The sequence below is a fragment of the Grammomys surdaster genome, unplaced genomic scaffold (genome assembly GCF_004785775.1).
Source record: "Grammomys surdaster isolate TR1022 unplaced genomic scaffold, NIH_TR_1.0 145, whole genome shotgun sequence".
In the NCBI taxonomy this organism is placed as follows: domain Eukaryota; kingdom Metazoa; phylum Chordata; class Mammalia; order Rodentia; family Muridae; genus Grammomys; species Grammomys surdaster.
In genome coordinates this window covers 3,847,719-3,858,564 of record NW_021604603.1, presented here as the reverse complement: position 1 = coordinate 3,858,564, position 10,846 = coordinate 3,847,719, and the positions used below count along the sequence as shown (strand labels likewise).

Genomic DNA, 10,846 nt, shown 5'->3' with positions numbered 1-10,846 from the left:
ATCTATCTATCTATCTATCTATCTATCTATCTATCTATCTATCTATCGATGCTGGGATTAAGGACATGTGTCATCATACCCAGCTAAGCACAGCAACTTTTATTGCTGATGTTGTTTTAGAGAAAAGGTCTATATAGCCCAGGCTTGGCTCAAATTTGCAACCCTCCTACCTCAGCCTACCAAATTTTGAGATTAACAGCATATGTTACCATACCCAGCCCCCAAGAAAGTATGTGCCTTAAAGAGAAAGAGACAGACAGAGAGAGCAATGCAGGGCTGCCTCTGACCCAGGGCTCCAGAACACAGATGGGAAGTCTGGCTGCTCATTTCCTCTGAGCTGGGTTTACACTCTCCCATGTAAGACCCTAATCCCTCTAATCCCTCTTAGATTTTACGGAGAAACTTTAGCTTGCCCACCCCAATACCCACCCTTTCTCTCTTCTCCTTAGAAACAAAGGTTCATTCAGGGTGACAATGTTATTGCAGTTTTAGATCTGGCTCCCTTAAAGGTCATGTCCCAGCCTTCCCATGAACATGGCTGTGTTCTGGCTGGGTGCTACCCAGTCTTCCCCTTACTCCTCCAGAGGGAAGAGAGCTGTTCTTCCCGTGCTCCTTCCTTCCCTCATGGTGCAGGGACGTGGGTGTGATGGGGGAGCCTCCACATCAGCTCTGCACTGCTAACTTCTACAGTCTTTCCTGAGAGCTCTCTACTTGTCACAGTGGAAAGAATTTTTGTCTATTACATTAACTCATGGCCATTTAATGATTATTTATTTTACTGCAGTTCTTCTGCTGGACACCAAGTTTACAAGAGTACTGGGTGCTCTTTTGGGAAATTATCTCCCAAAGCTCAGAGACAAAAATAAAGACACCTAAAACAAGCACAATAAAGACCGGCATAGAACTATTCCCAGGGTACTATGGGTAACGGAGGTAAGGGGAGATCTTAAACAACAGACTGAAGAGGCTCAGTAGGGCACTGGTCAAGGGAGCAACTCTGGAAACCAGCTTACCTTGGTTGGGCTGGTGGCTGCCCGCTTGCCCTTCTCCTCCAGCAGGGGTCCCAGCTCAGCCAGCTCCACTGTGTCAGCTTCTCTGTTACTAGAAGGAGCCCCATTGCCCTGTGCCACAGCAGATCCTTTGTGGGAAGACATCTGGCTGGTACTTCAGTGCCTTGAAGCTTCAGCTTGAGGAAAGATTGGGGTCTCTCAGCCCCAGAGGGCAGAGATCTTCCTGTGATGGTGGACACTGCAAATACAAACATGACAGTACTGGATTCATTCCTGTAATGCTACAATGAATGGGACATATCACTAACCCTGCCTCTAACTGTAGAGGCCAGCTCACTGTTTAAATAAAGCCTACTGTCTTCTTTAGAACATTATGCTTCACCAGAAATTCTTTAATCTTACCTATACACATATATAAAATCTCATATACATACATATAATCTTATATTCTCATATATATATGATCTCAAAATATAACACCTAGGGCTGGAGAGATGGCTCAGTGGTTAAGAACACTGACTGCATTTCGAGGTCCTGAGTTCAAATCCCAGCAACCACATGGTGGGTCACAGCCATCTGTAATGAGATTTGATGCCCTCTTCTGGTGTGTCTAAAGACAGCTACAGTGTACTCATATATAATAAATAATAAATAAATCTTAAAAAACAAAACACCTAGTTCTCTGCCTTTAGAGGTTCTACTGTTACTGTACCAAACTGTCAAGATCACAAAATGGGTACCGTCTCTGAAAAAACTCTCCCACAGGAATAGAGCCCATTAGAGTGAGAACAGTAATGCCTATTACTCCTCAAACCCATTCTCCCCATGAAAGGCCTAGACCCGCAATTGACATCGAAAACACCAAGACTACCTGTAGGCTATGCTCTCATGTCTTACTGGCTGCTTCATTGCATTACACTCAATAAATCTATTTTCTTTGTGGGAAGAGGGAGTGGGAAGTTGAGACCACCTCACGATGTAGCTCCAGCTGGCCTGGAACTTGATATGTAGATGAGCCTGACTACAAACTCAAGAAATCCACCTGCCTCTGCCTCCAGAGTGCTGGGATCAAAGGTAAGGACCACCATGTCTACCTTTTTTCTTTTTTAAGTGAAGTCCACATCTGGGTACAATACTAAAAGAGCATGCAGGCTTAGGAATGAATTAAATGTCAACTGTACTCATTTGGCCTTTATCTAGATAGACATGACAAGCACGCTTGCATGGGAAAAGGCTGGGCATGCCCGCTGGTTACTTCCTCTGCAAATCTGCTCAGTGTTTTCAGGGTTAGGGCCTGGGCTCAAGGCTCAAATAACAAGCCTTCATTACACTCCTCACAGCAAGCAGTGACTTATCTGGAAGCAGGAAGCTGGAGACAAGGAGGCTCCCCTTTGCCACACACATACCTAATCATCGGCTCTGCAAGAGAGCGTCCCAACCACCATAGCCCATAAATCTAACTCAAATTACCTTTTTATAAACTAGATACAGGCATGCAAGATCCTTTAGGAAAAATCAGAATTCATTCCCAGAACATTTTCAAACATCCTAGGATTTTCTGCATTGGACTTTTTATGTAATAGTTTCAAATCAGAGGAAAGTTTCTAAAGATTTCTACTATGTGGCATTACCACGTCTTCTTTCTTCCAGAGACAGGGCCATTGTTACTCATAGCAACAACCCTAGCTAGAAGACGACCACAGGGCAATGCAGAGACAGCACAGAGGGTTGTATGTTAAGAGAGACATTTAAACTTAGGAGACTGACTCTTTCATGTTGGGAAGTAAACATGACTATTCCCTAAAGACACACTGTTCACCCATGGCAGTTCACCATGTAAACAAACATCTTTGGCAGCTGTACTAGTTTTTACCCAAGAGTAATCTCAATTCCCTCTCAGGTATTATAATTAGGTAGATGTAGGTTATGGTTAATCTCAGAGACTTAATCCAGTAACTGGATTAAGGGACATCCAGATAGTTGGTAAAGCATTCTCTGGGGTGTGGGGTTTCAGGAAGAGGCTGGCATTTGATTTAGTGAGCTGAGTGAGGAGGATCTGCTCTCACCCATGAGAGCGAGCATTAGCTAACTGGCTACCCCACAGGTAGAACGAGACAGAAGAAAAGTGAACTTTGAGGGTGTGTGGTAATGCACACCTTTAACCCAGCACTCAGGAGGCAGAGGCAGGTGAATCTTGGTGAATTCAAGACCAGCTTAGTTTACATAGAAAGTTCTGGGCCAGCCAGAGCTACACAGTGATATACCCTGCCTCAAACAAACAAATGATAAAATCCTCTTATAGATATTCAGAACTCCAGAATCTCTGGCCTTTGGACTCTAAGGTAAGCACTGAGAGCCTCCAGGTTCTCAGTCATTCACCCTTCAGTTGGTAATTACACCACTGGGTTCCCTAGTTCAGCTGGGATGCCTGTAGATGGTCCACTTTAGGAGTTAATCTCCACACTCATGTGGGCTAATTCCTGGAACAAACGCTCATACCTATCTACCTACCTGCCTGCTGCCTACCTGCCTTCTATTGGCTCTGAATTGCCTAACTAATACCTTAATCTGCCCTCAAGTGAAGACAATCCTCATTCAAGTCATGCATCATCCTATGCTTCAAACACACACACACACACACACACACACACACACACACACACGCACACGCGCACGCGCACGCGCACACGCGGCTGAAAGAGTCAAGTCTAGTTCCCAAAGAGACACAAACAATAACTCATTACCTAGTACACCTTTGTGTCTACACAGCCAGTTCCTCCTCCTTTTAGTGCGCAAGACTGGGACAAGACATTTGCCAACATACACAGTCACAATCAACACTTGAGCTCAAGAAGAACAGGAAACTGGAGGCCCCTGGAAAGCCCAGCGGATAAGCAACTCATGTGAGAAGCGATATTGGGAAATCTTAACAGCTGACCTCAAAACATCCTTCCTCAAAGGGAAGTCTTACTGAATAAACAGTTCCCAGAGATTAACTCATAACTCTGAGCAACAAACAAACAAGCAAAGAGCTTTGGTCATCTTTGAGAAGTCTAACAAGAAAGGCACACTAAACCTCCAGTTACTTAACGCAGGCAACAGGGGAAAGACTACACACAGGCACTGTGTCCTGGAGCACATAGTACTTGCATCCTCAATGCCGCAGACCCACAGTTTTGGTCTGAATCCGGATTTCAAAGTGACTGAATGGGGCACATGCCAGCCAGCAAGCATGATTTATCACCATACCACTGGCCCTTTTTCTTCCCACCTCGGGGCTTTCTCTTATCCTTTCCCCCAGAGTAAGCCAACTCATTCACTGAATACTTAACGATGCAGTTAGTTCTATAAGGTCCTCTGCAAAACAGAAGTTGAACAAGTTCTGTTCCTGTCTTTGGAATAATTAGATGGGTAAGTTAACTTGTGACATGATCTCATTGCTCCAGCAGGACAGTGTAGGAAGAGAACTCTAAGCAGAATGGTCACACACTGTTTAAATATTCTACCAGAGGCACAAGGATAGCACAAACTTCAGGTTGTACAATAAGAGTCCAAAGATCAGAAATAGAATCCAAGTTGGTATTTTTGCTAGTTTCTTTAACTGACCAGAAAGTTGAGACAGGAAAGGAAGAGAGAGGGATCTGGCAGAGAAAAGAGCAGTTAACACTAGGCCTGAAAATATTGCTGCTATAGCGTGGACCACTCACCAACAGGAAATTACAAGCATCTTAGGCTGCTCATTTAAATCAACACAAAACCTTAAGGTGTGAGACTGATTCCATTCTGTGCCTGCCTCTAAATCCTTATGCATTTCAGAGGAAACATCTTTTCCTCTCAAATGCGCCACACCCAGCACAGGAACTTATAACCAGGCCAAACTCAAGAGGGCATTTTTGTTAGGATTTCTTCCACTCAAGCTAACAAACTTTTACCACTAAGCTTCCCAGCTGAATAAGTGTTAGCTGTTACAGACTGAAGCTGTGGAGAAGGAGAGGCATTTGCATTCCTACAAATAAGATAATCCTGCACCAAACTTGGAGAAAAAGTTGAGTTTTAATCACCACCCAATTAGCTGGAGAGTTGCCCTTAGAGGTTTTGAAGATAATTTATTCTCTGAAGCAGTTTCCAAGTTTTCCAGGCTATGACACATACTTTCCCTGGAGTCTATAAGGCACAGAGCTTCTAGATTTGATCTAAGGTTCCAGGCACTTTAAAGAGTGTGTGGGTGAGTTGGGTGGGGGGTCTATCTATGCAGCTTGATTCTCATTATTGTAAAGACCAGCCTAGCAGTCCAGACAAAGACCCATTTTCTCCTCTACCCAGCCTGTTAGGGAGGTTGATTTCATTGCTCCACTGGGGAAAAATGAGTCAAGGCAAAGGTCTATGTTTGACATTCCCACACTACTTCACTCTACTTGATGCCAAGTGTCACTGCCTCAAAATCTGAAGGGAAGACAAATCACAATCTAACTTCCTTTGAGGCTCTCCTATCTCAACAGAAGAGAATAGGTCTTTTTAATCTCACAGGCAGGTGAATTTCCCTACCACCAGACCCACAGAAAGGAGGAGGAAGAGGAGGAGGAAGAGGAGGAAGAAGAAGAGGAAGACAAACAGGATGGATTTTTCATGTCATTACCTCAGCTCTTTTTGAGACAGGGTACTGCTATGTTGTCCTGCCTGGCTTAGGGCATCCTAAGTAACCTAAATTGGTCTAGAAACTCTGGTAATCATCCTACTGCCTCCGACTCCCAAATGCTGGGCTTATAGGTATGTCCCATGCCCTGCAAGCTGCTTTAAAAAAAAAAAAAATCAAGCACATTACAAATATTTGGTCACGCCGGGCAGTGGTGGCGCACGCCTTTAGTCCCAGCACTTGGGAGGCAGAGGCAGGCGGATCTCTGAGTTCGAGGCCAGCCTGGTCTGCAGAGTGAGTTCCAGGACAGCCAGGGCTACACAGAGAAACCCTGTCTTGAAAAACCAAAACAAACAAACAAACAAATATTTGGTCAATAGAGTTGCACAGTATAGCACTCACAGTAAACTGTGTACCCCCAAATTCACTTTAAAACTGTTTATCCCCAAACTCACTTTAAACTGTGCACCTCCAAAGTCTCACTGAAGCACAAGGAAACTGGTAGATACTTGCTTAAAAACCAATCACCTGGAACTGGTTTGACTAGAGAGTATCTTTGTGATTCAATTTGCAGTTATAAAAGTTTGCTACAAATATAAACATTAGTCATACTCCCATTTCTAAGCGGCAAAATGGGATGAAGTTCAGAATGGTGAGAACTGTCTGATGAGCAGACTAGGGACAAAGAAATATTAAAGACAAAATGTAACAAGTTTGACCAAAACCAGTACCAAACAAGAAAAGCACCATGTCACTGGATAAAGCACGTAGATGTGAGGATGACTACACAGCTCCTCAGAGTGCCAAGCAGATGGGCGGGATAATGTAGCTGGGTGTGTCAGAGAGCTCCAACCTGGCTTCACATTACTTCCTACAGAAGCAGAGCAAATTCTGTTCTTTAATCTGAGAGCATGTATTGAGTACTATAAAACGTACAGTTCTGGCTGTTGCTACAGGGAGAAGGCAAAGCAGAGTAAGAAGCTTGTAATAGTTGGTGATGTCCTTTAAGAAGGGGTTGCTAAGCCAGGCAGTGCTGGTGGTGGTTATGCACGCCTTTGATCCTAGCATTTGGGAGGCAGAGGCAGGAGAATCTCTGAGTTCCAGACTAGCCTGATCTACAGAATTCCAGGACAGCGAGGCCTACACAGAGAAATTCTGTGTAGAAATAAACAAAACAACTAAAAAGGGGTTGCTGAGGGCTGGAGTGTTGGCCTAATGGCTAAAAACACTGGCTGCTTTTCCAGAGGACTCTGCTTTAATATCTAGCATTCACATTAGCTGTTTTGAGGGAGCCAACCCATCTTCGGTGGACAACAGGCATGCACATACAGACCAAACAGTTGGACAGACATTTTTTTAAAATCTTAAAGGTGTTTATTGAATAATTTCTTTTCTTTCTCCTCCTTTTCCTCCTCCTCTTTTTCTGCTACTTCTTTTGTTGTTGTTGTTGTTGTTGTTGTTTTGTTGTTGCTGTTTCGAGACAGGGTTTCTCTGTGTAACCCTGGCTGTCCTGGAACTCACTCTGTAGACCAGACTGACTTCAAACTCAGAGATCTGCCTGCCTCTCCTTCCCAAGTGCTGAGATTAAAGATTAAAAGTGTGCATCCTACCACCTAAGGGATACTTTGTTTTCTAATAGCATCATTATGAAGCTAAGAGCTAACAGGTGCCGCGCTGGAGGACCTGAGAAGAAAAGCTTCACTTTAGTTGAAATGATCAAGAAGGCTTCGTAGATCTATCTTAAGATTTGATAGGTATGGACCTCTGAGGCAGGACTTTCCAGGGGGCACAGCTGTGTAAACCTGTTTACATGGTAGCATGGATACCCAGAGCAGTGAACAATGCATTCTCCATCCGGAAGCTTAAAAAAAAATGAGGTCACTCTGAAGTGACACAACTTAGCCTAGCATTCGATTTTAAAGTGCTGTACTCTGTCTATGGCAGTGGGGGACCTATGAAATTAAGGCTGCTTCCTAGGAGTCTCTCTTTCAAGCAGATAAAGTCACTTATTTACTTTGTCCTTAGTTCTTAGAAATCTTTCGGTTCTGGGCTACTGTGAACACCTCAGCTTGAGATTATCCTGTGGGAGTAGGTGCAGTTTTTGAAGGTCCACACCAGTGTCCAATGCTTTACTGATAACACCAGCTTTTTAACACTGACTTCTCAAGGATCTTTCACAAAAAATTTACACAGAAACTACTCCTGTAATAAAGAAATGCAGTGGTTGCAGGCCGGGAACCCTGACATTGCAATCCACTTAGCGCCATCCTGAGTTCCTGGCAGTGTACTGATGCTATAAACTCCCAGGAACAGCGACTGCACCATCACAGCCTGCCATGAACTATCAAAAGAAAAAAAAAAAAAAGCAGGGAGCACATCCTAACATGACTTTGGTTCGGAAAAGAAACATCCATTGCCGTCTTCGTTTGATTTACCAAACAACTGCAATTGCTGGGCTTTCTGGTCCGTCGGCTAAATACTCGAGGGAAATAATCTGATTATTATAGCAGATCCCATGGTCTCTTAGTGCTCCGCTGACATCTGAAACTATGTAAACTGAAATTCGTCCAGCTTCTTCTTCAACTATGAAACGCCAGAAATTGACAGCGAGCCACTTTATTTTCTTAAAACCAAGTGCAAGACCCAAATTCTCAAACAAGCCAGCATCCATCAACCCTAGATTTCTGAGAAATCTGGTCTTTCCCAACACTTTGGCATCTTGTTTACATTCTAGCTGAGTATTACCTTAGGCCTGTCGACTCTCCATCAACCTCCCCGCCGACCCTATCCAGGTGGGAGCCCCGTCACGTTTAACCAGCCGATCGCGGTGGGGGGCCTTAGGGTGACCGGCCACCCAGGGCCGGTGCTCCCGCACCCAACTCGCAGGCTCAACTTCGGGGATCGCCACCAAGGCTGGAACACAGCCGTCTCCCGCACGGCTGCGGAGACACACGGACTGCCGGGCCCCGACGGTGGCGAGCAGCCCCCCGAACGGAGGCGGTGCGCGGTGGGAGGGGCCGGAAATGTTTACGGAGGACCTTTCGGAGGGCCGGGCGGCGAGCGGAGATCCAGGGGCGGGCCACTCCCGCTATGTCCCCTCCGGAGCCTGCAGGACCCGCGCCCCGCCCACCCCAGGACACTTACGGCCTGGCTGGCTGCCTCTGCTGGGGGCCGCGGGCCCGGGCGCTACATCCCGCGGCGCTGGAGGCCGCCTGCGGCCGAGGGGCGCCCGATCCTCAGCGCCCTCCCCGCGCCGGAAGGGCCGCGCGACCGCACGGCGTCACCTCCGCAGCCGCGTCACCTTCCCGGCGCTACCTCGCCCCCTCCGATCCAGGCATTCCTGCGGGTGCCAATCATCTGCGCGCGCTCGCGCTCGCCCCGCCCCGCCTCTGATCTGACCAATCGCTGGCTCTGGCTGTCCCAGCTTGGCCTCACACTGGTGGACTGCAACAGCCTCTTCTCCGGGCGTACGCTGGGCGCGTGATGGAAAAGGGAGCAGGGAGAATTAGATCAGACAGTGGGAAGGAAAGCAGAGTTTCCCACCACACGCCTCGCTTTTCAGCTCCGAAACACTCCCCCCGCCCCTTTCTGAGTACTGGGAATTGTATGCAAGCCACTACATCTCTAGTAGTGAAACACTTTTTTTTTTCTTTTTTCCAAGACACGGTTTCTCCTTGTAGTCCTGGCTGTCCTGGAACTCTCTCTGTAGACCAGACAGTCCTCGAACTGAGATTCGCTTCCTGCCTCTCAAGTGCCAGGATTGAAGGTGTGTGCCAACAAAGCCAATCCATACTTTTATTTTTGTTTGAGAAAGAATTTAATTTGCAACCCAGGTTAGCCTTGTACTGGGGGTGTGTGTGTGTGGAGGGAGTGGGGGAGGATCCTGACTCAGCCTCCGGAATGCTGGGATTGCAACCATACACAGCTCCGAAACTCATTTTCTAATCCCTCCCTCTCTTTAGTATGCTATTTATGGAACAACTACTATGAATCTAGCACTCAACTGGATTTGACTTTTGGTTCCTGTTATTTATCAGTAAGGGAGAAGTTGCTTCAAACAAGCCTAGCTTGACGATTTTCTGCACCAGTCCATATTCCCATGTGACCCAGAGGGCATATTTTAGAAGACAATCTAAGCTTCGCTGCTGGAGCTGAACCACACGAGGAGAGTGAAGTCAGCTTTGTTCTGGTTAAAACACCGGCTCTGAATACCTGTAGATCCAGTTCCCTTCCCTACCCAGCCCATGATGTTTCTACATTACAGAGTCCTTCCAAATCATGACTTAATCTGGAAGTGAAGAGAAATAGTGCTACTTTATCAGGTCTGTCAGGATTAAAGACAGTCCATGGCAGTGTCTGCATGATGCCTGGCAAATGGTTAGTGCTTCCTAACAACTAGCTATTACTAATATATTACCTGCTGTACAAATCCCGGAAACTTATGACTGAGCTCACGTTTCTTCAGCATGCCCCCCCCACACTTTTAAAAAGTTTTAATTGAAATTATTTTAGCTTTTTAAAAATCTTTTTGTTTGTTGCTTGGAGACAAGTTTCTCTGGAGAGCTTGCTCTCCTGCTCACTCTGTAGACCAGGCTGGCCTCACACTAATGGAGATCAGCTGGTGTGCACCATCACTGCCCACAGCATGGCCCTTGGTAAACTGGCTTTAAGCTACTCCCAGGGCCTCATCTTCTTCCATCTTCCTTTGGTATTTTGGACCTCAGTAAATTTCTCCCACTTCTCTCTCATTCCTCTGGCTTTTGCACTCTGATCCTTCTGTGAACTGCTCTTCCCTCACAGGTTTCCAAAAGATCCAAGCAGTTTACAATGCTCAGTTCTAGGTCTGTTTTGGCTTTGGCTACAGGTAATTCTAAATTTAGCTTCAGGCTCTGCCAACCACTGACCAGCTGTACTTCTGACACACCCTTAGTCTTCAACTCACAGGATTAGCATATTATATTGTACAATGTGGGGAAAACCCTTTGAATGGTACCCAGTACCAAGTCAAGTCTGCTAACAAGATATAAATTCTTCCTCTTTCTCAGGCCCTTCCCATTAGGACTCTAGTGTCCTAGGACCCCAGCTCTGCAGTGGTGTTGATCATTGTGTGCTGTGATCTTAGACTGAAGGAGTTTGGAGGAGAAAGCCTATTACCAGCTCTCCTTGGTCACAGCTGTTATTTCAGGATACACGCTTGCTCACA

General features: G+C 46.0%; 1 protein-coding gene across 2 annotated transcripts in view; it reads right to left on the bottom strand.

Moving 5' to 3' along the window:
- Positions 1-8,889, bottom strand: part of Adipor1 (adiponectin receptor 1) — a 17,246-nt gene extending 8,357 nt beyond the window's left edge. The window contains exons 1-2 of one of the 2 annotated variants that reach the window (XM_028764733.1): positions 8,788-8,889; positions 1,014-1,248 (exon numbers count right to left, since the gene is read on the bottom strand). In XM_028764733.1, the coding sequence (XP_028620566.1) occupies positions 1,014-1,154 (141 nt within the window). In that variant the 5' untranslated portion in view covers positions 1,155-1,248; positions 8,788-8,889. Of the gene's footprint in view, positions 1-1,013; positions 1,249-8,388; positions 8,527-8,787 lie in introns of those variants that run through there. The other variant, XM_028764734.1, reaches the window with a different exon arrangement.
- Between the last annotated feature and the right edge of the window lie 1,957 nt (positions 8,890-10,846).